The 26,993-nt window shown below is 40.8% G+C and overlaps 1 protein-coding gene across 4 annotated transcripts in view; it reads right to left on the reverse strand.

The window, feature by feature from the left end:
• Positions 1–4,140: 4,140 nt before the first annotated feature.
• Positions 4,141–26,993, reverse strand: part of STAU2 (staufen double-stranded RNA binding protein 2) — a 390,310-nt gene continuing 367,457 nt past the window's right edge. For all 4 annotated transcript variants that reach the window (XM_040354430.1, XM_040354427.1, XM_040354428.1 and 1 more), the window contains 2 exons: positions 11,172–11,257; positions 4,141–5,340 (listed from right to left, as the gene is read on the reverse strand). In XM_040354430.1, the coding sequence (XP_040210364.1) occupies positions 5,247–5,340; positions 11,172–11,257 (180 nt within the window). In that variant the 3' untranslated portion in view covers positions 4,141–5,246. The remainder of the gene's footprint in view (positions 5,341–11,171; positions 11,258–26,993) is intronic.

Raw genomic sequence — 26,993 nt, forward strand, 5'->3', positions numbered from 1 at the left:
GCAGGAGATCCCTACTACCCAGGATTGGGTGACAAGCATTTCTGGCTTGAAAGCTGGCAAGCCTTCATTTCGTCTGGTGCTGGAATCACTTATTTGTTTTTTTATGAAGATTCGTCACAGGGTGCTGCATTCGTTGCATTGTGTTGAAGAATATTGACAGTGACTGGTGCATTTTTCGCCGCAACCAGTGCTGGTTCATTTTGCATTTCATGTGTTCAGTTCACAGAATTCAATATCAACAGGTTTATACTTTATACAGGGTTAAAGTTGTAACATCATTTTTTTATTTCACTTAATAAGTGTGTATAACACTGTTATTAATTTCCTTCATTAGCGCAGCTTTTTTTGTTTTCATTGTTTATTTGTGCTGTATACCACTTTGAGTTGCCGCTATTTGATTTTTTTAAGTTTGGATAGCGCATTTTTTTTTCTTTTTTTTCTTTTTATACAGATACATTTCTGATTGAAGTGCCTGTGCTCACATTAGAAGAAGAAGAAAGATTTCCAGTACAGTAATATTGTCGAAGTGGCTTTTCTGAGACCAGGGTTCAACAGCCAAAGCTGGTGACTAAAAAGCAGGATGGAACAGGGTGCACTGAGACAAAAGGTATGGCTTATTTGAAAGAGGCCCTGCGATCTTCTCATAGAAGCTTGGGTATGTCTATGTACCAGGTTCTCCTGAGACAATGTGGTGCAATGAGAATTAGTGGTTTGTTCTCTTGCTATATTTTGCAGAACAGTCAAGGTAGAATTTGCTCTAAAGGAAAGGAATGCAAACAGGGGTAGCAGTAGGTAGTGCCTAAGTACTATATAAAATGCTTTAGGTGGAAGTGGTGGTAATAATGTGATCTGTGCTGTGATGTAACACCTAGTCATCCACCTGAGACTAAGCTATACTAAGCGCTAGTCCAAAAATAGGCCCACCCCCCTTTTCTTTGGTTCTCTGGTTTGGGGACCTCAGAACCAATTTCTCTATACATGAGACTAAGCTATGATTGCTTGAAATGTTACTACCAAGTTTCTAACATTTGGCACTCCATAAGTGAAATTATTGTAACCACAATTCCTGGTTTCTTGATATTGTGGAAATTAATACTATTCTGGAAACCTGTAATAAATGAGGCTACAATATCGGTCCAACGCAAGGTGAACCTGTTTTATATGTCCATGTCGCTGGTCCCTAAATAGGGTCCAGGCTTCAACCATCTTGGTGGGCATACTCCAGAAGGGGTCTTCTGGGTCCGGTATACATAGGGATGGCCAGTGCCCTGGACCAATATGGCACCCTATGGCTAACTACATGGGTTGCACGTATTGCTGAGGTGAGCACCTAAGCAGGAACCTGAAGCAACATTACAGGCCATCCCCACGACGTAGGGTCCATCCAGTATGGCTCCTAAGGTGTTACAGTGGTTGTACAAATCCAGATGCACTTTTCTATTGTAGTGTTAGGAGACAATGAGGATTTATTGGAGAATCCAAAACAAAATCTAAAAATGCTAATTCTTGGCTGCCATGTCAACTCTGAGTCAATGACCTGGAAAAATTAAGTGGATAATGAGATCCAATTTTTCTGTTTAAGTTTTCCAGTTCACTGAAAGAAATAGAGACCAAGGGCCAGATTCACATATAACTGCAGCGGCGTAACGTATCGTCTATACGTTACACCGCCGCAAGTTTTCAGCGCAAGTGCCTGATTCACCAAGCACTTGCGTGTGAACTTACGGCGGTGTAATGTAAAGGCGTCCGGCGCAAGCCCGCATAATTCAAATGGGGCGTGTACCATTTAAATTAGGCGCGCTCCCGCGCCGGACGTACTGCGCATGCTCCGCTTTGAAATTCCCACCGTGCTTTGCGCGAAGTGACATAATTTTTTTGAACAGCGACGTGCGTAACGTACTTTCGTATTCCCGGACGTCTTACACAAAAAAAAAAAATTAAAAATTCGACGTGGGAACGACGGCCATACTTTAACATGGCTCGTCTAAATGTTAAAGCAGCCGTAACTTTGCGATGGGAAAAAACGACTAGCGACGACGTAACGAACGCGAAAACCTTCGTGGATCGCCATAAAAGCTCATTTGCATACCCAACGCTGGAAAACGACGCAAACTCCACCCAGCGGCGGCCGAAGTATTGCATCCTAAGATCCGACGGTGTAAGTCAATTACACCTGTCAGATCTTAGGGCTATCTATGCGTAACTGATTCTATGAATCAGCCGCATAGATACTCTCAGAGATACGCCGTCGTATCTCTTCTGTGAATCTGGCCCTAAGTTTTAAAGCATCATTAAACTGTAAAATTTTAAACTCAATTATAGCAGCTTACCTCACTACTTACCTTGTACACTTGCTTATTCTTTTTACATTTTGCCTTTTTTTTTAGTTGAGCTTGTCCAAAAAAATCGCTAATCCGGGTTCCTGGATTTCAGGCAGCTCAGTTGGTTTTCTGATTATATGGAGCCACGTTTACCTGAGAACAAGAGGCTCCAATCCAATGCTTTGATGCTGCCTCTGTTGACATACACAGGCAGCCAGGGAGGACTAATAGAAGCACACATGCACAGTTTTTGCATTGAATTATGACACATGTAGTCTCAAGAAGGGGGACATGAAGACTTTCTTTGAACTTATGAGTGTGTGCTACTGCTAACTAAAGCTCAAGGAAGCGGCACACAGGAACCTGGAAGCTGTGGTTGTGAAGAAACAACGTGTAAGTGTTCTAAACATTTTATAAAGGCAGCTTTTATTTTTCTATACTTAATGGCACACGACAGCTCCGAAATGGCAGTAATATTTTTATCATGGCAATCAGGATCTTCTTTCAATATTTGTGCAGATTAAGATTTTTCCTAGCCACTTCATTACTGGGTACGTAAACCCCCTTCCTGCCTAAACCAATTTTCAGCTTTTAGCGCTGATGCATTTTGAACGGTCATACAACACTGTACCCGAATTATATTTTAATAATTTTTTCCCCACAAATAGAGCTTTCTTTTGGTGGTATTTGATCACCTCTGCGGTTTTTATTTTTTGCGCTATAAACAGAACATTTTGAAGAAAACACAATATTTTTTACCTTTTGTTATAATAATATCCCATTTTTTTTTTAAAAAAAATATTTTTTTCTCATTTTAGGCCGATACGTATTCTTCTACATATTTTTGGTAAAAAAAAAAAAAATCGCAATAAGCGTTTATCGATTGGTTTTCGCAAAAGTTAAAGCGCCTACAAAATAGGGGATAAATATATGATTTATTTTTTACTAGTAATGGTGGCCATCTGCGATTTTTGTCAGGCCTGCGATATTGCGGCGGACACGTCGGACACTTTTGACACTATTTTGGAACCATTCACATTTACACAGCGAACAGTGCTATAGTATAAATGTGACTGGCAGGGAAGGGGTTAACCCTAGGGGGCGAGGAAGGGGTTAAATGTATTCCCTGGGAGTGATTCTTACTGTGTGTGGAGGGGGACTGACTGGGGGAGGTGACCGATCTGTGTCCCTATGTACAAGGGACACAGCATCGTCCTCCTCTCTCCCTGACAGGACGTGGTGCTCTGTTTACACACAGAGCTCCAAGTCCTTGCTCTGTCACTGCCGATCGTGGGCACCCGGCGGACATCGCGGCCGCCAGGCACGCGCATTGGCATCTCAGCGATGCGCCTGGCACAGTTTTTCCCCGCTGCGTGCCCCCAGCGGTGCGCGCGGGGAATGCAAATAAAAGGACGTCCACCCGGCAGTTGAGAGCCGCGCTGTGGACGTCTTTCGTCTACAGCATGGGTCTCAAGTGGTTAAGCACACATTTTGTTTATGTCCAAGTTTAGTAGTACAGATCATTCTTTTTTAGCAGGGGATATTTTAGAATAGCAACTATGTTTATGGTGTATTGTGTACAAACCGTGTTCTGTATTAAATAACGCCGTGCAGGTCTTTGTAAACCTCCAATACCATTGTTTTTTATTTCAACATTCATGGAGCTGTCGCACCTCTGCTTTACACCAGTGTGCTTTTCCATCTTAAAACAGAATACTCAAGAAAAAAAAAAATGATGGAATATAAACCCTAAAACAAGCAACATACAGTATACATGAAACAAATCAATTTTTTAGACTTTGACAAGTAAACAGTCAGAGGCGGTTTACACATGAACTGATGTGGTTTTACTGCATTTGGCCATATAACACTGTCTCAAAACAAGATGGTACACAGGTCGAAAACAAAACCAAAACAGAAGAAGAAAACTCTTTTGCCATACTGACAGTGTCTATCCAGCCATAGAAATGTTAACTCTCATAATACCGCTTTGTGGTCAGTGTTACATGCTTTTCATCTCTGGGCTAGCAGATGTCAAGAGCGCAGAATGCAGGTATTAAAAACACTCAGTTGATGTAACTGTGAGTCATTACAACACAATGGGTGTAAATGTTCATCACACAACAGCGTGGAGGGCAGGAGAAAGGGGGGGGGGGGAATCCTAAAATAATTAAAAACCCAAATTAAAAACAAGATCTTTCTGCTTACTACTTATCGAGGGTGGGTTGGATCTAAACTGCAGAATCTTGGGCACACTGTGACTCAATGCTACAAACATCAGCTCATGTTTTTAAGCAAATGTCGGGCATGATACAATTGGTTAGTCTGGATCTTCTGCTAAATGCTGTAATGGATAGAGTGAAGACTGCAATTTCGCTCCAGAAAAGATAAGCCGTGACTATATATGAAGACAACAACTACAACTTTCACAAGCACTAAGCACTGTCATTGGTTAAGTTTTAAAATATCAAAGCATTTACTAAAACAAAACGAAAAAAAAAAAAAAAATGGTAATACCAGTAAAACGGAACACTAAACCGCTAACCAATGTGATTTTCTTAAATTTTTTCTTTTACATTTTTTTTCTTTTTTTGTTTAGAAGAGCTTAGCTGGTTGGAGTTTAGTTACTGTTCTCTTAACACTTTTGCTAATAAACTCTAAGTTGAAGCACTAATAAGATCAGGTTTCTGCTGTTTTAAAGCCATTAAATTAAAAATGTGGTCTCAGATTGCAGGGGAAGTGCTTTACGCTAATATAAGTCCCCTCTTTGTATAAACAGTACTCAATATTATCTCTTGCTTTAGGATAGCGTTGTCTTCACATAAGACTTGTTTAATGGTATTAGTGATTCGTTTCCTTGTACACGTACACCCTATTGCGTGTTGACAGGTTTATAAGGATGCAGTGGCCGCCGCCGCAAAGCTCCTAGACGATGGCCTTTGGATCCTTGCAGTCCTGAGCAGTGGTGCCTGAGTTAGCCTGCGTAGTGTCTGACTTCTCTCCACGATGCTTGGCTTGTCTGAAAGATTAATACATTGACAAGAGGCTTTAGGGTCTAGGCCTGCACATCTCAAGACATGTTTATTAGCAGATGGCCGGGGAAGACTCAAAGGTCGACCTCACCGATGACATTTTGAAGTGAAACAACAATATTTATGTTCAGATAACATGATGATGAGATCATGCCAGGATCGCTCTGATGGAATCACTGTTTAAAACTTAAAAGCTACCCTATCTATTGTCATGTCTGCCCATGTCACATTTCATTTCCAGGGCAATTATCTCTACATCCTCTGCAATTAGTTTAATGAAGTGCAGACATGAAAGCAGAATGCTTGTTAGATCTCTCACCTAGTTTTGTTTTCTGATAAATTTGTTTATCAACTATATATATATATATATATATGTATATAAAAAAATAAAAAGCAAAACCGTTTTTATATATAATACAACAAATATTTTGACAAATATATACTAACTTATATATAGTTAATGTCAAAGACACACAAGGATGTTTTTATTAAAACATTTGCAGAGATATTCGTCCTTTAAAACTGCATGCACATTTGTTCTGTATAAATGCGACAAAATCGAATGTTATTAGGTTATTCTCTCTTCAGGTCAAATGAGTGAAATACTACATTATGGCCACTCGATGCAAATGATGATAATGAGAAAAGAATACTTATTTACTTTAATTGTCAGCTCTATCTTGTGGCCATAATGCAGTAGCTTTCCTGTTCACACATTCGACCTGGAGAGAAAATATAACTTTTCCCTGTATGCATAGACCAAATGTATATGCAGCTTTACAGGTTGTATAGTTCTTCACATTTTTTTTTAAATACACCCAATAGTGACATTGTCTTGTAACAAATAAACAGTGGGTGGACAAACAATTGTTTTCTATATAATAGTAAGAATAGTAATAGTAGGGCAGTGGTCATCAACCTTGTCTTGCAGGGCCCACTAACAGGTCAGGTTTTCAAGATAACTGAAATACATCACAGCTGATATCATTTGCTCCTCAGTGATTGCAGTATTCTAGTCTGCATCTCCCCAAGGTAATACATAAAACCTGGCCTGTTAGTGGGCCCTGCAGGACAGGGTTGATGACCACTGCAGTAGGGTACATAAGTGTGAGGGTATAGCTCTCTATAGTTGATTTTTTTCACAATATTTATAGATTGACTCACAGATGTTAGCCTCTTTTTATGCACTGTAAGCTTTTTGTTATACTTAAAATTCACGGTGCAGTAACAATTATTTTACACATACAATTGTATGAAATGCCATTGGTTATTAACTGGTAGAGAACATAGTAGATTTCTTAATCCTGACTTAAAGTACAGGACACAGGGCCTGAACCATAGGTTATATATGTAGGCTACCTTCAGGTGACTGGGCACAGGCAAACAAACTTGCTAGGGCCACCCTTAGCGCAAGCTCATATACAGAGAGCACTAAGTTGAGACCTCAAGGCAAAACAGAGGGTCGAATTGGGGGTATAATATAAGCAACTCCCTGAAAAAAAGTTTTGATTAGGGACTGCAAAGTGAAAGGTTTTTGAGAGAGAATGGATAAAGCAGAAACATGTCCCTTAAGGGCCAGATGCTGGTCAAGAGCAGATTGAAGAAAGGCCAAATGATAAACATCAGTGTACTCCTTGGGACTCAGTTGTCTGTCCTCGCACCAGGCATAGTAAGCTTTTTATGTGTGATGATAGGTTTTGTAGGAGGGAGATTTTTTCCTTGCTCTGATAAGGTGGAGATAACCAAGTCAGAGATACCACTATCCTTTCCAAGCCATTAAAAACAGTGACTGAGAAGCAGGGTGGAATGGGGCCCCTGTGCCAAAAGTCTGATTGATTTTGAAGAGGCCAAGACTTGCCCGCTACATCTTTCTGGGCCAATTTGGTGCAACAAGGATCACTGGAACCCTTTTTACTTCCATCTTGCACAGCAGTGAAGAAAGAATCCTTATTAGAGGGAAGGCATATACAATATCAGCCTAAATGGAGTCTAAGAAACACCAGGGCATCCACTACAAAGGCTAGATGATGCCTGGTCTTGGTTGGTCTTCATATCAGATCAGTTTGTTGACACTGGAGGCCAGGATGTCCACATCTGGTTTCCCCATCTTTGAAAGATTCTGGAAGATCTCAGGGTGCAGAGACTACTCCTAGGAGCGGGTGGCTTAAGAAGGTTTGCCTGCAAATTGTCCATACCAAGGATAAGATCTTAAAGAGGCAATCTTTTGTGGAGGAAGAAAAATTCTGGCATGGGCTGTGTCCAAGATTAGACAGTATGAGGGCTGGAGGGGGAAGTTGATTACCTACTCCTGCTGAAAGTTTAAAGAAACTGATTCGTCTGAACACGAGCAGACAAGGTTGTAACATGAAGGCCATGGTTTGGCAAAACAGGAAGAAGAGGAAACACTTTTGTGAACACTTGGGGTGCAGAGGAGAGCCTAAATGGTAGTGCAACAAACTGGAAGTGTTGGTCTTCCACAGCAACACACAAAGCATTGATATGAAGGGAAGGTGAAGATGTGTAGCTATGCAATTTGTGTGTCTAGTGATACCAGAAATTTTTCTCATCTGAGAGATGCAATGACAGATCTTGCTGATTCATTACAGAATTTTGGTACACGAAGAAATCTATTTAGAGAATTTAACACCATCATGAAGCAAATGCACCTGTTTGGTTTGGGGACTCTGATCAGGAAAATTCTATTTTGCATTCTATTGACAGATTGGACATCTTGGATTCAGACTGACACAAACACAATCTCTCCACTCTGAGGAGTGGGAGCACCCCTTCATTATGAGCAGGGTTTTGGGCAGGCTTTGTGGACCTAGGCATTCAAGACTTGTGATTAAAGTATTAAAGCAGGGTTCGGCCTGACAGGGTTTCCTCCCCCTGGTGCCACACTTGGCACCTTTCGGGGGGCGCGGATAACAGTCTTTGACAGGTATCCTGTCCCTACTTCCGGGAGTTCGAGCCGTGGCACATTACATCACAGCTCGGCTCCCTCCTCCTCCTTTCCCCACTGCCGGGTCAGTAGGAGAGCAGGGACCCGACGTGGAGCCATAATGCTACACTGCCAGGTTCCCTTACCCGCAATGGCAGCGATGTGGTGTGCCGATATAGCTGGACTCCAGGACAAGAAAGTGTCCTATCATTAAAAGTCAGCAGCTGCAGGCTTTTAATTTTTGCAGGGGTGTACGGACCTCCTCTTTAAGCCTTGATTTTGAGGTCGATGCCTGGGGAGAGCGAAAAGATCCCTGTCCCAGAGTTGAGGTAGTAGCTCTAAGAGTAGGACACTTAGGCTTTTGCTTACTGTGTAGTAGCACCTTACACTCAGTGACTCCCTTGATGAATTTATCAAGGAATTCCCCCAAATAGGCATTCACCGTCAAAGGCTATGCGTATAAGGAACCTCTTACAAGCAGGTTCAGCAGACCATAGCACATCATTCTGTACATAGGCATACAGATAAGAGACATACCAGAGACTTGGCAAATTACATTTTCTAGAGCAGCAATTTGCAGTCTTTTTAACATGGGAACCCTTTAAATAACTTTCTGGGCTCAGGAACCCCTTGCTAAAAATATATCTACAGTTCACAGAAAATTGGTGCAATTGGTTACTGGGATTAAAATATTTTACATTTGTGCTCATTAGGAAGAATCCCCCTTTACAGACATCTAAAAGATCATTGTTGTCTGTGGTGGAACCCCGAGCTACATCTGGAAAAACCCTGGTTGAGAAAGACTGCTCTTCAGTATCAAAATAAAAAAAACAAAGCTGAAATTGTTTTAAGAGAATGGGGTCATCATTGATGGTCTCTATTCATTTGTCTTGTCCAGTAAACAACAATGTAATAAACATAGCAGCAATTGCCATCTGGAGGACTGGCAAAGGAGGGCTTCAAAATGCCCATCATGAGAATCCTTAAAATAGGGAACATACTCAATAGAAACTCTAAGGTGTTTTTGTTGAGGAATGCAATGGCAGGATCTACTACCAGGACAGCCCATTTATCCTACATTACTTTTCCATGGAATACATTTTAGCAAAAGGCTTAAGAGGAGTGAATTTATTTTCAAATTTGGGCTGATCCTCTTGTAGTGCAATTTCAATCTGTGCTTTTTTGATTTTGCAGGCCTCTTAGTGACAACACAGGCTTATTTTAGCTGTAGAGAAATAGGTGCTGATAGGCAAAAACTCGTTTGCACCACGTTAATCAGTGTATTCACATTGGAGAGCATTTGTAAGAAGCCATACCTTGTGGCTAGGGATGGAAAACCCTCTGCAGCTTTGGCTACATTATCTGCGTTCCCATCCCTTTTTTTTCCCATTTCATCTTCAAAACGTTTTGGAGGTTCTAACACAATTAATGAACAGTTAGGGGGATAGAGGAAGTATAGCGTTTTTAGCCCCTGGAAACTGAAGATTGCCTCAGGACAAGAGAACAGCTATCACTCTGAGCGGTGTTTGTATTACCTCCAGTTCATCAGCAGAATACCTGTTATTTTGGCACCTTTGTCCCAGCTCCTCTGCGCCTGTGATCTACCATTGTTAAAGTGAGAGGATCCCCAGCGGAAATGGGGTGTAGAAGGAATGAATTTTTGCTCACCTGTAATGCAGGAGTAGCAAAATACCTGACGCGGATGTTCCTGTGTCTCTGTAGCAGAAGGCACTGGAAAGTACAGCTAAACAATGTGCTGTGTAAGCTTTTTGTAGAAATGATAAGCAGAAGTACAGTAGTGGGGAGGCATGTCATCCTGAGACTAAGTCTGGATAAGGGAATAAAACTCCAAATTTAAAATGGCATATGAGATTGAAAATAGACAATTAAAACAGAGAGTAACACAATAACATGTATAGATCCCTATTCCTCTTTAGTCATAGGCAAGTTGTGTGCAAAGTACTGCAGGTTTTCTATTAATCAGGAACTGGTTCAAAATACAGAAAACCCTGTCTTACCTTATGTACATTGCTGGGCCTGCTAAGGCCCCAATCTTTGCCGATCACAGTGGGTAAAACTTCAAATGGGTCTGGGAACCATAAAGATAGACCAAAGCCCTAAACCTGTATAGCAACCTGTGGCTAACTACCTACTTTGCCTTTGTGCCAAGGTGAGAACCGAACATCGGATTAAGTGGCGGAAGCAAACTTTAAAGGCCAGTCCCACACATAAGTTCTGGTCCCCAAGACATACCATGTACCAATCCCAGTAACTGCTAGATAGCACAGTAAAATGTTGATAGAAATGTCAGAAGAAAAATGATTGGTTAAAAAGAAAAAACTTCTTCAAAAGAGGTTCAATACCTATGGACAAAAAACTGGAGTCTCGTGAAGTGGGTGGGGTTATGTGAACGTGCACAAACAAGTTTTTTTGCCAGTGTCCAAGCCCCTACATATAACTCTATGGTGTTCGAATAAAAGTCCTGTGTCCTGTACAATGAAGATACAAGTTTTCCACAGTCAGGTTGTATGGTGAATACTTCATATTTTTGGTTCTTCTCTGCTGGAAAGAAAAACGGAAGCAGCACCTGGTCATGATGGATGGGCGTGCGCGAAGATGCACTTAGAGAGGTTTGTTTTGTGTTTATCTGACTGCAGTAAAATGCATTATAGCAACGAATAGTTGTGAAATCAGCCCAAATACGTTGATTTCCATTTTAAAATGTCAAAGGCATCATCCCCATTCTCCTCCTACTGGAAACAATCTTAAATGGGCGGCAAATCTGTGGAGCCTCATGGAAGAAGCACTGCTAAGCATTAGCCATGAATGATAGTCTGAGAAAATAATGATTGCTAACAGAATTACTAGGATACTTACTCAAATAATCCATTTTCTGACATGAGAGATCCATCCACAGAATCAAGTCCTTGTTCTGAAAATTGTTTCAAGGCACTTAAAGCTGCCTGTAAAAGAAAAAACAAACATGTTAGGATTACATATTATTTAAAAAGTTTTACATTTATAAAGTGTACATGGTTGCCGATACAAGCTTTCATTCTGTTTGCATCAAGCTGGTCACCAATACATTTGGTGTTCACAAAGCATTCACTGTAACACCAGCAGCATAAGCTTCAAAGAGTACAGTGAAGATGGAACACATTCTAAGACCCCTTTCACACTGGGGGGTTTTTGCGTTAAAAATATCGCTATTAAAACGCTCATAAAATGCTCTCCATGCATCTCAATGGACCCTTTCACACGGAGGCGTTACGCTGGTGGGGCGTTGGGAAAAGTCCTGCAAGCAGCATCTTTGGAGCAGTTTTTGGGCGCTGAAAAACGCTCCAAAAACGCCCCTCTCCATTGAAATTAATTGAAAGCGCTGCAAAAACGCCTGAATATGGCCTATAATCCGCTGAGTTGTAGAAAAGTCACACGGTCTCCCAAAAATGTAAACATACAAGCAAAAAAAGGAGCATCTACAACAGCAGGACTGAAATTGCCCATGCTTCAATAACGCTTAAAAAACTCTGTTAAACACCCACAGCGTTGCGTTAATTTTACCGCTAGCGCCCTAAAAACATGGTAATATCGCTAAAGGCGTTTTTGCAGATCTGTGAAAGGGTACAAACAAATTTCTGCAGCATTGAATGTCCCAATGAGCACAGTAGCTCCCATCATCCGTATATGGAAGAAGTTTGGAACCACCAGGACTCTTCCTAGAGCAGGCCACCTGGCCAAACTGAACGGTCGGGGAATAAGGGCTTTAGTCAGGAAGGTGACCAAGAACCCGAAGGTCACTCCAACGTTGATCTCCGCTGAGCCGGTGGATGCCAGGTCCCTCTCTGCTTACTGAGCGGGGAGGAGCTTGTCGAGCGCCGCTGTCTCCTATGAAGGGATCGGACAAAAACGGACAGCGTGTCCGTTTTCATCAGATCTCACCTGATCCACCATGGACAGATGGCGACGTATTGCCATCCGTCTAATTTTAGGGGATCAGATGTCAGTGGACATGTCACCACTGACATCTGACGCTCCATAGGGAAGCATGGAGCGGCCGTTCAGGTCCACTGTAAAAACTGACACGGTCCTGGCAGTGTGAAAGGGGCCTTATGAAAACCTGCTTCAGATTATTCTGGACCTCAGACTGGGGTGAAGATTCATCTTTCAACAGGCAAAATAACAAAGGTGTGGCTATGGGACAAGTTGTGAATGTCATTGAGTGGCCCAGCCAGAGCCCAGACTTAAACACAACTGAACATCTCTGATACAGCTTAAAGGGGTTGTAAAGGGTTGTTTTTTATTTTCTAAATGGGTTCCTTTAAGCTAGTGCATTGTTGGCTCACTTACCTTTTCTTTCGATTTCCCTTCTAAAAAAAATTTCTTTTTTTTTTTTTCTGAATTTCTCACTTCCTGCTTCTCCTCAATAAGCTTGCCCCCATCACCCATGGGGGTTAGTCAGCCAGAACAGCTTACTGAGGAGGAACAGGAAGTGAGACATTCAGACAAAGAAAATAAACATTTAGAAGGGAAATCGAAGGAAAAGGTAAGTGAACCAACACTACACTAGCTTAAAGGAACCTATTTAGAAAATAAAAAAACAAACCTTTACAACCCCTTTAAAGGGTCCTGCAAATAAGAATGAGAGAAACTGCCAAAAAATAGGTGTGCCAAGCCTGTAGGATCATACTCAAATAGACCGGAGGCTGTAATTGGTGCTTCAACAAAGTATTGAGCAAAGGCTGTGAATACTTATTTACATGTGATTGTTTTCATTTTTCATTTTTAATAAATTTGCAAAGATTTCAAACAAACTTTTTTCACGTTGTCATTATGGGGTATTGTTTGTAGAATTTTGAGGAAAATAATGAATTTAATCCATTTTGGAATAAGGCTGCAACATAACAAAATGTGAAGCGCTGTGAATACTTTCCAGATGCACTATGTTTTGGGTGGACTTTTTTGCATATCACATTATGGGAATGTTTATATAAACAAGAAACAATACATATTTTTAAAAAGGTTAAAAATTATAGCAATTTAGAGTGATTGGCCCTCAGCATTACCAGTATACATATAAAAAATGATGCTTCAAAAATTAAACTGCAATGGAGCCACCCTGATATATTCAGTTTATTGCCAATCTTCCAAGTGCTGACAGTAGAAAAAAGAATTCTGCATAAGCAATGCAACGAAGGAAAAAAAAAAATGAAAGCAAAGAGGACTGGATAGGAGAGGACAACGCAACAGGAGTTGCAGACTAATAAGAAAATTTGTGGATACTGAATATTATTATTATTATACAGGATTTATATAGCGCCAACAGTTTACTCATCGCTTTACAACATGAGGGTAGACAGTACAAGTACAATACACTTTAATACAGGAGGAATCAGAGGGCCCTGCTCCTTAGAGCTTACAATCTAAGAGGGAAGGTCAAGAGATACAGGAGGTAATAACTGTGGGGGATGTGCTGATGGAGAAAATAAATGTACAGTTGTTAGGTGAATATTAGAAGATTTTAAAAGAGATGCCATACATTCTGCAGACTCTGAGTATGAAAACCAGGTTAGTATGACATTTCCTTGCCTGATATAATCCTATGTAGAAACTCTCACTCACAGTATATTTTTCATATCCATTATATTCTGTGGACACATTGAAATCACCAAGAGGATGAACAATGTCATGGCAATTGTAATAATAAAAAAAAGCCTACATATCCCTTTCACCATTCCTTTCCTGGCATTTTGAAGAGAAAGGTAGCTTAACCACTTAAGACCCGGACCTTTAGGCAGGTAAAGGACCTGGCCAGTTTTTGCGATTCTGCACTGCGTCGCTTTAACTGACAATTGTGCGGTCGTGCGACGTGGCTCTCAGACAAAATTGGCGTCCTTTTTTCCCCCACAAAATTCTTTGGTGGTATATGATCACCTCTGCGGTTTTTATTTTTTGTGCTATAAACAAAAATAGAGCGACAATTTTGAAAAAAATGCAATATTTTTTACTTTTTGCTATAATAAATATCCCCCAAAAATATCAAAAAAAAAAAAAATTCCTCAGTTTAGGCCGATACGTATTCTTCTACCTATTTTTGGTAAAAAAAAAATTGCAATAAGCGTTTATCGATTGGTTTGCACAAAATTTATAGCGTTTACAAAATAGGGGATAGTTTTATTGCATTTTTATCATTTTTTTTTTTACTACTAATGGCGGCTATCAGCAATTTTTTTCGTGACTGTGACATTATGGCGGACACATCGGACAATTTTGACACATTTTTGGGACCATTGTCATTTTTACAGCAAAAAATGCATTAAAAATGCATTGTTTACTGTGAAAATGACAATTGCAGTTTGGGAGTTAACCACTAGGGGGCGCTGAAGGGGTTAAGTGTGACCTCATCTGTGTTTCTAACTGTAGGGGGGCGGGGCTGGACATGTGACATCATTGATCGCCTTTCCCTATATCAGGGAACAGACGATCAATGACAGAGCCACTGTGAAGAACGGGGAAGCTGTGTTTACACACAGCTCTCCCCGTTCTTCAGCTCTGTTAAAGAGCTTGTCCTTTAAAGAAATGTTATGTAAATTTCATATTTTTTGTTCACTTGAATTTTTTTATATTAAAAACAGTGAGTAAAGGGGGGTGCCCTGCATTCACCCTGCTACATGAATGTGCTCCTTTTATACTTCCTGATATAATACTCTTGCTATATATGCTCTTTATGCCAATGGCACTGCTCATTGACTTGTGATGCTTTGTCTTTCATAAATAAATATTATAAAAAAAAAAAAAGTGAGTGCACACTTTTTAATGATAAAGCACGCTTACAGACTTGCACTATGACATGGATCAGTAAAGTACTCACTAGCACTGCAAAGCAGCAAGCAGAGCCTGCATATGCAATTAGTAAACATGGCTACATATATAATTATAACCTATAAATAGAAACAAAGATTTTTTAAATATTAGTTTACATTGATGGGACTATAAGGATCTATTTATATGCATAGCTATGAAAAAAAAACCACCAACAAAACAAAAACAAAACCATACATTTTCTTTCAATGTATATATCATACTAAGCCACTTCCTAAACAATAGATTGAATTACGTTCTTGTAATTAATACATCAGAAACTTTAAAATGTTGATAACCGGACAAAATGTTTTGTTATGGGATACACTGGGGGCAAATAAGGTAACAGAAAGCCAAAATGAAGTGCACAAACCCAGGGGAGTCATTATGACTATGCTGGAGAGTCAAACCAATGATTACAGACTGAAACAAAATGGAGCATGGTGCCAAATGCACAAACTGTGTCAAAAACACTGAAGGGGGAATGCTTTTTAATTATGTTTGATACCCCTCGAACAGTGTTTGAAAAGTTGTCTCCTGCTGATGAGAACTGTTCAGCCTTGACACGTTAAAGAGAAACAAAATTCATCTGACATTTTCCGGAGCAGTGGAAAGGTTAATAAGAGATTGGCAAATGGTAGGGAAAGCAAGCGCCCTCCAGTTAATTAAAACACATGGTTTCTCGTCCATTATTTACACAAATACATAAAAAGATACTTTACTCTCAAACCATTTTACAGCGCTTTTGTGGGCTAATTCCCGCAGGTTTTGAAACAGATGTTTTTACAAATTTTATGTATGACTTTTGTAGATGGTTTAGTGGTGCCAAAAAGCAGATGCCAGCAGGACACTGCTTTTTTTGGCTAAGTTTTACTTTATAAATATGTAGACTTATCAGCAGGAGGCAAATTTCTCTGGTAAAGGTTTTAACTTCTATCTCTCCCTGTATCAGTCAACATTTAGAAAACGGTATCAAAACCTTCTAACCTCACTCTTTGTGTTTTGTTTGTTCAACTGAGGTAAAGTGCCAGTATAGGCTAAGCCTTCCATCATAAACACAAAACAAATTATGTGAAAGATAGAAGGTAATGTTTTCTTCATCAAGTTATGTCATAATTTACTGAAATATACTCAAAAGTGTAGCATTAAGCACTCCTGATCCAGTGTGTACCTTGTAAATATATTGTATGGTTAATATGTTCCTATCAGGTGTGGTAAAATAAATGATTAACAGAAAGTAAGAGAATGTTGGTCTTCCCCACCATAAGTGTATTATTTGGTACAACTCAAACATGCACATATACCGTATTTGCCGGCGTATAAGACGACCCCCTAATTTTCCAGCCAAAATGTTGGTTTTGGGATATACTCGCCGTATAAGACTACCCCCTTCCTACTAGTCATGCCTCGCCTCACGGTGCCACCATTACATGCCAGACTGTGTCACTACATGCCAGACTGTGCCCCATTACATGCCAGACTGTGCCCCAGTACATGCCAGACTGTGCCCTTACCTTATCCCAAGACATGCAGAATCGCGGCCGTACGATTTTTCAAAAGCCGCGCCTTCTACGTCTTCTGTTCCGTGATAGGCGGAAACACTCAGCTTCCCAGGAGGCACTGTGTTCAGTGTTCGCCTATCACAGAGGCCCTCTCGTCCGAGGACGAGAGGGCCTCCGTGATAGGCGGACACTAAACACAGGACGAGAGGGCCTCCGTGATAGGCGATCACTGAACACAGTGCCTCCTGGGAAGCTGAGTGTTTCCGCCTATCATGGAACAGAAGACGTAGGAGGCGCGGCTTTTGAAAAATCGTACGGCCGCGATTCTGGGATAAGGTAAGGTTAGGTTACCGGCGTATAAGACGACCCCCGACTTTTAAGAAGATTTTAAGGGGTTAGAAAGTCGTCTTATACGCCGGAAAAAACGGTAATCATGTTTTATCCTTCCAACCCTTCACTGCCAATGACATGTATCAAACATCATGGCATTGAAACGGTTAAAACGACTTCACAGCTAGAGTTTGTTTTTAATTTTATCAGCCAAGGCTTTAATAATGAAGTGATCAGAGTGACTTCTGCTACGTGTCTCCTGAGCTTACCTGCTCCTCCTAGACCACAAAAAAACAAAACAAAATAAAACCTCAGGATGAATGTTGAGGAGCATGGAGGAGAGATCTGATGCCAGATGCCTCTGTTCAGAAAACCTGGAAGCACTCTCCCCTGAGCACTTTTGGGTTCACAGATGACAGCAGGTTGCCCCAGAGAACAACAGATCAAGTACAGTGCGATATGTTAAGGATAAGTACTGGGGAGACCACAAATGTTTCAATAAAGAGTACTTGTCACCTGCATGACGCTATTACATTATTGTGATCACATGTTACTATTGTAAGCTCCCTTATAATGAGAATACGGGCAAGTAAAAAACGAAAATAAAATAAAATAATGGACTTTGTGCACCTACGAGGCACACATGTATATAAACATCTACTGCACAACACATATTGGGTATTGAAGTGCATGCCTTAGTTAAGGGAATACAATTAAGGCCATCATTCACAGTGAACACGATTTTGATCATGCTGTATAGGTTTGCAGAACACTACCTATGTAAAAGAGTGTCTAGTTTGTAACCGCTTTTCAGGTGCCTGCGGCTTTTTAAGACTTGCCAAAAAAAAGGGGGGGGGGGTCTTACGTTTGTGTGCAGTAAAACGAATTATGTATTTTTTTTACTGAAATATAGGCTTATTGTGCATATATTGAGCTACATAAAATTAACAACAACTATCTTTTTACACCAATATATCCTGTTGTGGGGGTTAGAACTATTCTTTATAACTATTCTTTAGATAGTTCTAAGCTTTTTCTTATAAAAATAAAAGATATGGTGCAGATAATGCACTGATGACAGCCAACAAGCTTGAAACCACTGTATGATATGTTTTGTGATTTGAGGCCGTGTGTGAGTTATATCATGGTGTGTCTTTGCATGTACAGCTGGCCACAAGATGATTAAGGAAGAATTTTCAAAATGAGAATCCCTTTAAAGAAACCTTCCATTGCTGACCTCTTCTTCTGAATATACTAGTTCCTGCCTGTTATGCTGCTCCAACAGCTTTGATATTTTTTAAAAGCTTAACTTCCCTTTTTATTTCCTGCCATCCCCAGCATCCCCTACTCCAATGCCATCAATTTTTTTTCCAAAGTACCTTTATATACCTTTTCCCCAGAAGTCTTCTGGCTTCTTGGTTAGGGTATGGATGTTCCTTTTCTCCTATGACCACTGTGCTGTGTAAGAGTACTGTGGGCCCGGTCTGTGCGTACATGAAGGTATGGCTCATAGGACGTGGGTTGGATGACACAGGGTATCATTTAATCTGGGAAAAGACTGGTGCTGGACATATATATATATATATGGATATACATGATCTACATCTCAAACTAAGAAGGACCATACCATTTCCAAGCGAGTTAACAAGTGTTAACTAATGAAACCATCTTTGAGTGGAATAGGCTGGGAAGCTGCCAGATGGTGGTCCTTGAATAACTGTCAAAAGTACATGGATAAGATGCATCAACAGTTTGGAAACTCCCTAAAACATCTCATTGTTTTATAAACCGTTAGCAAAGCACATGTAGTGGTGATGGGGTAGGGGCACAGTTTACACGAGCTGCCTCATCTACCAACTATTTCAAAACCTTTAACTCCCTCATTGACCACTGATATAGGTGTTAAGCTTTGTTTTTGCCAAATCTCCACCAATCCATGAGTATGTAGTGGTGTTTAGATTTTCACAAGCACAATTACAAAGAAAGGCCATGTCGAATAATTAGTCTCTGTAGTGCTTCCATGTGTTTAATAACATACACATGGTTATGCTTATCTGTCATAACTACAGCACGCTCTCCAAGAGTAGCAATGACTGGCTTATATCTCAGTCTAACGTCAATTTGTTTGTATAATACGTTTATGAGAAAAAGCTGTTTGGGAACCACATTTGTAGACCATCCAGATATACATTCAGCTAAAAAAAAAAAAAAACAGACAGCAAAGCTAAATATGGATATGGTTATTAAAACACATCAAGCTGCACCTAAAAAGCCAAACGAGTGTCCATATACACTAGGAATAGGTCAGGCAACTCTACATGGGCTTGGAGCTCAAGGTGACCCGAACAGTAACATGCTGGCCATCTGCAAGACCAAGATGTATACTGTTGCTGAATTTTTCTGAGTTTTCTTCCATAAAATCAAGCCTGTATACACACACACACAATGGTCACTACAACTGTTCAACATCAAATAGAACATCTGTCAAACTGGGGCTGTCCTTTAAACAGTAAGATTACAATGAGTAATATTTGTCCCAAACTAATTTAATCTGTCTCATAATTGGACCATGCAATGAAAACGTCTACTGAGGAAGTATGGAGGCTGCCATTTCTGACCTCTCCTGCTTAAATACTTGGTTTTGGGATGCCAATCTAACCAAAAGGTTTGTTTTGCCCGGTCTGCTAGTTTTTTCCAGGTCTATGTGCCAAAGTACTGATGCTAGAGAGAGTCATCCAACGAGGAGTTTCAGAAGAAGGTCAGCCATGTCAGTCTTTATTTCTCTATGTACTAAGTTCCTTTGAATCCGATAGTACACAATACCTCTAATCACTGCAGTACGGGAATGGCCTGTTAAGATCTCTGATTCAATTTATATTTGGCTAACCCCACCTCCCTAAGCCCCTAGGCACGTCCAGTGTTTCCCCTTGAATTAAAAAGGATTCTTTACTTTACTTGTTCAAGGCAAAGAAACAATGTACTCTACCCCCTGGCCAGCAGCATATTTTCACCTTTCCTTCACTTCATTGCTGCTGGGAATGAAGAGAAAGGTGTAGGAGCAAAGAAATAAAATAAGTATATGCTTCTGGTGAGAAGGGAGGATGGTGGGAGTTAAATTATCCTGTCACTTTGGCTTTAATATACAAATATAAGAAACACAGGTGAAGCCGAGTAAGATAGCAACTATGAGCAAGCATTTATAACCACCCCGTGCTGAGAATCAATGCCAAGTGACTTGTGTAGGACACAGACAAAAGGTATTAAGAGTAAATGTTAGGTCAATTTTCTTTTTTAAGTCAAATTGCCTACATTGGTGGAATATCTTCCAGTTGATATCCAAACTAAGCCAAGTTAGTCAGTTGGATAGCAGCATCAATTCGGAACATCCCTATTCATGATTTAAAAAATAGAATTCCAGTGAGATCTTAGCAATAGCCAGAGTTACCTGATTGGAGGCAAAGTAACATTTTACCCGATTCTCCTATACACCATCTATCATAAGTGATGGTTGCGATTAGTAATTAAATTAACCTGTTGTAAGACACTGCCAGCTGCTAAAACACCTAGAAGACTGGTGCTAAATATAATTAGCAATATTATATCAGTTCTACATGCAAAGCTAGTAATAAAAAGGACTACATATCCCATGTTACTTTGTTGCCCCGCCCCAAAGCTGACCCAACCCTCCCCAAAGGGTCATTCCCTGTGGTTTTCTGGCAGGAGGCAGGGTTTTCTACACTGGCAGTAGTGGTTTATCAAGGAAAAAAAGGTAAGACAGTGTCAAATTATTTTTTTGCTGAATCCTGAAGAAAGATACTGGAGCAAATGTTACCAACATTTCAATTGGGCTTTAAAGGATAAGTTCACCTTTCAAAAAAAACATTTAAATGTAAATTTTTTGCAGGTAAAACAAATGTGCATTGTACATTTACTATTTTTTTTTTAGGATCTTGGAAAGCACTGCAACAGTGATAAGCAAATCGCTGGTGCCATGCAGGTCTCCTGCAGACTGCCAGTATGAGCTGTCTGTCCATACATCGTACAGGCAGGCAGTTTCAATACTGACAAGAAGAATCAGAGAACTACCAAAACGCACAACAGCGTCATGTTAGTTCATTAGGAACTACAAGTCGACAGCCATGAAGGATGTCGGGACTTGTAGTTCTGTCAGGTCACCTGAGGCCAGGTGACAGAGACGCACCGCTACAGTTGTGGACCCTATGGCTGTTTACTGAGGATGGAGCTCTGGGTGGTTCAGGAAAGCAGCTTCACCTGGACACTGACACGGACCAAACAGAAAGCTAGAGTGTAAGATTCCCCAGGGCACGGAGACTAAGAGCCAGGAGGTATTCGCCAGAGCCTCTAGTGGTGAGAATGGATTTGGCTGCAGCTGACTCCAGGTCACAACCCCGGGGTCTCTCAGCTCATGCTTACGGACTGGGTCTGCCGGACAGAGCAGAAGAAGCAGTTTGGGGTTAAACACAGGATAGTCAGGAGAACAAGCCAAGGTTGTGGCAAATAGCAGACAGGGATGGTCAGGAAGGCAGGCCAAGGTCAGGGTTACTAGCAGATATGAATGGTCAGAGGGGCATGCCAAGGTCAGTACATGTAAGTCAGGGATAAAAAGGAGGACGCCACACCAGAACACAACTGTTGCTCGGGAAAAGCTGGCTTGCAGTGCATGGAGTAAAATAGCGTTTCCTGTTAGAGGCTGAGGTAGAGCCATGCCGAAAGAAGATTACTTAACACGTGGGTGTGAGATCACGGTCCCTAAGCTGATACACAGACCAGAGAGGTAAGCAAACAGCTAGAGCATGAAACATTACTGCAGATTCATAACAAGTTAATTCATTCACAGAACCCCACACGGCCGCGCTCTTTTCAAAATGTCACAGCTGGTACATTGAACTTCTCCCTGTACTGCTGTCACACACAGGGCTTAGATTGCCGAACCACTTGAGGAGCAGGAACATGTTACATGTTCCACCCTAAAAATGGGTGGAACATGTAACATGTTCTCAAAGCTGAACTTATCCTTTAAGCTGCAAAGGGCAATTGAATGCAGATTTGATCACAAATACTTACTTTTAGGCCGGGTTCACACTGTCGCCACACAGCAGGGGTCCGGTGCGTGCTGGTTCACCGGTTCAGGTCCGATTTGGGCCTGAATTTTGGGCTGAAATCGAACCTTAAATGCACCAAAAAAGGCACAAGTTTTTCCGGCACACCGCACTGAACCCGGTGCGGAGATAAGTGAACCGGCTCCATAGAGAACCGTTGTTATTCTCCTGCTATGCGAATTGAATGCAGGGAAATCCACATTCAATTCGCATAGGTGTGAACCCGGCCTTAAGCCTAGTACATATGGGCCAAATGTCAGATGGCACCGGGACGTTCCATAGAAATCGTCTGACATTCTTCCAATGTGTACTGCCCTTTGGCTGGCTTCTGTCGAAAGGGCTTGACCTATAATTGGTCTACCGACCGCCTCCCAATTGGCACTCTCGGCTAATGGCTGAGAGGGCTGACGGGAGTGTTTTGGCAGGGGATGTTGGGCCTCTTATCGGAACACAATAACTAAGCAGGGAAAATCGCTGTAGTAACTGAGCTGTCAATTATTTTTTTGCTCTGCTGGGTTGAAAAATAAAAAAATAGTAGTATGTACAAGGCTTTAATCTATGAAGCTAATGAAATGCACACCCTACCGCATCTCAAAACAAACAATAGGGACTTGACACTTCACCATCACCAGAGATCAGGAGAGTCTGGAGATAGCTTAGTAGCTAGCCAGTAGCCTAGTCTAGCAAAAAATGGTTTCATATAGATGCCTCAATACAATATAAAGGAACATGCTGAACATTCTCAAGTGAATCAACATTATTTTTAAAGAAATAAAAAGTTGGAAAAAAAAATGATATACAGCTTTCATTACTTAGTTATAAAGATGTGCATTTGGAATGGGTGTGAAGCAATGGTTTTACTTTGGCACAGTTCATCAAATCCTCATTCTTCACACTGAACTCTCAATTGCTGGGTCTACTAACTCTTGTTGTGATGATTATCGATGCGCTAAGTCGATCTAATAAAGTGGGATCATGCAGCACCTGGATGCATGAAAGAACATTTCAGCAAACATTAACAAGATATATGGTGGTCAAATTCTCAGGGCACCTAGTAACAGTAAATGACTCAAAAATGTTTTTGATCTTGGTAAGTTGGGTAACTGTGCATTTTGCAAGGGAAAAATAAAATAAAAAGATAACAGAATCATTCACCTATATGCTAAACAGCCTCTGCTTCTCCTGTTTCTTTAAAATAATCATCTATAAAGATCTTTACCAAATTGTGATTTTTAGTACACTTAATGTCTTCCAAATGAAGTCCAGATGTAGAAGGCTGTAAGAACAGTTCTCAGGCCTGAAAAAGATGACATAAATCTTGCAGCTGACAAAGATCCTGCTGAGCTCAGTTGGGGAAACTCACAAAGGATCTGTTTTGGGCCAGAAAAGCTGCTGGGTACGAAGACAGATGTGTACACTCCTATTAAAAAAGAATGATTAAAAAGAAAAAAAAGAGAGAGAGAAGAGTCTGTAGCAAGTCTCACCAATATTCCCAAAGTCAAGGCTAGGTGGAGATTTATTTGCACGAGCTACAAAATGTGATTTACCTCAAAATAAAATATTTATTTTAATTAAGGAGTGAGTGAATCAAAGGGAAGTCCTACACATCCCGCCTTCAATCTGGATAAATAGAGCCAACTGTTGTTTACTGGTGACCTCATGCTATTTTTCTTCATAAGATGCATAACATTAACATCCGTGTTTATCCAGATGCCACAAAGAAAAAAAAAAAGAATCTTTTTAGTTTGCTTCAGAATCTTTAGTAACACAGTGTGAGTACAGTGATTTGTGGCCATGGTGGCATATGGTCATACATTGGTTTAGATTTTAACACCAAAAAATCAAGCTATTTATTTATATCTAGTGCTTCTGATTTTACAACACTTTACAACCAAAGTAGAAGCATTGATGTCTCCCTTTGACACCTGTACCTCCAAGCACTGCACTGCTACTTTAAGGGCGTTTCTACTTTAATGAAGATGTGGAATATGCAGAAGTCATTTTTAGTAAAGCAACATGGAATGATGCATCTAATCAGCATCTCATCTGCTTTTCAGTTGGCATCACGGCTTGTTTATTCAGATATAGGTTTTTATATTTGCTATTTTGAAAGAGATCCATCAAGCTTTAGGGTCTGCGCAGAAGAGCGAGTCCCGTGCCCCTCACTTAGATGAGCTTCCACAAGAAAAATAGGCTCTATTCACCTCTTTGGATAAATGGGAATGTCAATCAAACATAGCACGGGTTCCCACAATGGTTAATTGTGGCCCGTTTTTACACAGGGATCTGTCCCTGTGCATATGCCAATGTCTTATAGTGTGTGGTACTGAGTTCTTAGTTGATGCATAGAAATATAAAAAGCTAGTCATTCATGCAGCAACATATGTTTAGTGGAAAGGAATTAAAGTGGTAGTAAACACAGTTTTATCAGGCTTACATGTAGGTACTGTGAATATCTTCTAAACTTGCACTGTTTAAAAGATATTCACACTGCATGCAGCCTGTGCTCTGAAAGTCTGGCATACCATGCTAGACCTTCAGAGCCCATGACCTAAATGGCGGGAGTGACAAATCGACCTGGGCACATATATCTGTAGAGTTTACTTATCTCTCTCCAAAGCCCTAAGTCCCGTGTCTTTCTGCTGCTTCATTCCTCTGTTAGCAGCATAACTTCTGACAAGTTCTCTAACACGGGAGATAAAAGCAGCTGGAAATTTGTATCGGAGAGGTTGCTATAAATAGATCTATTCACAGCACTGCAAGTTTCTTTCTTCCTCTGCGCCTTTCCTCCAATCAGCTGTCACACAGTGTATGCCTAGACTCCACTCCCACTGCTGAAAGAGGAAGTAAAAAATTCTAACTCAATATTCACTTTCTAAAGAATATAGAAAGCTGAAGACAGAAGATATGCATGTAAAACTTATGTAGGATGATTTTTTTCCTCTCTGCGTATCATCAGAGGCGGTTCACTTCACTGGGTATAGGAGAGGGTTTACACCCACTTTAAGCTGGCAGAACAGAAAAGAGTGAAAAACCATCCTATTGTACTGTCTTCCTTGATGTTGTAAAGCGCTGCTCAAACTGTTGCCACTATATGAATCCTGTATAATAATAGGAATAGCTGCAAAGATTTATTAAATGCATCACCAGGCAACTTGTTTTGATTTGCAAACACAGTTGTAAAAAGGTATGTTATGCTATGGCGTACCAACCGTCTCCAAACTGTGCTCTTGCCTTGTTACCATTACCGTCCCTCTGAGACTACAATATACATTGCACTGACATGGTCCACTGCTGTTATTATTAGCCTAGTCAAGAGCAATATTGTACAGCCGATGCTGGACCAAGAGCATGCAAATATGGAGGCTATCAGCAGCACGTAAAAAAAAAAAAAAGTAAAAAACCCACCAGTATTTTTTTTAAAAGGCCACCGTTTGGCACAGAGTGCAAACAAAAAGTCACAAATTTAGGATTTAGACCTATAATAAATACTGTTTCAGGTTAGTAGCCATTTATAGTGGTCCTGCACTCTTTTGATAAAGTTGATAAAATAGGACACTGATCTTTATTTTATTTGTAAATAAATTAAATCTGCTCTTTTGTTTCATGCCACTATAGTGCTGTAAATTACCACAGTCTTCCAACCAACTCATGTGTATATGCAATGCAGTCCAGTTTGTTGGAAGATTTGTGAGTTTAATCATGAACTTGCTTCCAATATCCCCAGACACTTATTATTTCCTTCTAGTAAGCTCTGCATATCCTGATATTTGCTCAACTGTTTCAAAAGATGTTTTGATCAGTTGCATCCCAGGTAGCTCTCATGAAATTCTCATTAACACATGGAGGTGACATTTGCACCTTGATCACCTGTTGCTTGTAGAAGTCTTGGGAAACCTGTTTCTCTCTAGAGGCAGGCAAAGCATGCCGGGAGCTGTCGTTTAACAGCTGGAGAGCCACATTTCCTTAGCTAGCCATCACATACTGTATATTTAAGAAAACAATCAGAAGAAAATTGTCTATAGCAGTAGAAAAAGCATGTCTTGCTTGTGCACAGAATTCAGATAGCTATCTTTTTACTGCAGTAGTTGGAACAGCTGGCATGTAATGTAAGCATGCTGTTTAAACACTCAATGGCCCGGATTCACATACATCTTACGCCGACGTATCTGTTGATACGCCGCGTAAGTTCTAAGATGCGCTGTCGTATCTATGTGCCGTATTCAGGAAAGCAGATATGCCTGAATTTCGGCTTGATCCGACCGACGTAAGTCTCCTTACACCGTCGTATCTTGGGTGCATATTTACGCTGGCCGCTAGGGGCGCTTCCGTACATTTACACGTTGAATATGTAAATGAGCTAGATACGCCGATTCACGAACGTACTTGCGCCCGTCGCAGTAAGCTACACCATTTACGTAAGGCGTACGTCCGGCGTAACTTTACCCCTCATAAAGCATGTAAAAGGTATGGACGTCAGAACAGCCGCCGTATTTTACGTTGTTTACGTAAGTCGTACATGAATGGGGCTGGGCGTAGTTTATGTTCACGTCGCATAAATGGACCCGGCGTATCTTAGGGAGTAAATTCGACATGATTCTGAGCATTCGCGCGCATGCGCCGTTCGTTCGGCCATGCATTTACATGGGGTCACGGTTAATTTTAATACAACACGCCCACTACCAGCCTACTTTGAATTAGGTGGGCTTACGCCGGCCATTTAACGTTACGCCGGCGTAAGAAAGGGAGCAAGTGCTTTGTGAATACAGTACGAGCCACTCTAGGTTACGTCGGCGTAGCGCATATGAGATGCGCTACGCTCACACAGAGATACGCAGATCTCTGTGAATCTGGCCCAATGTGACTGGCCTGCGTCAAATTAATTTTTT

The sequence above is a fragment of the Rana temporaria genome, chromosome 5 (assembly GCF_905171775.1).
Source record: "Rana temporaria chromosome 5, aRanTem1.1, whole genome shotgun sequence".
Classification (NCBI taxonomy): domain Eukaryota; kingdom Metazoa; phylum Chordata; class Amphibia; order Anura; family Ranidae; genus Rana; species Rana temporaria.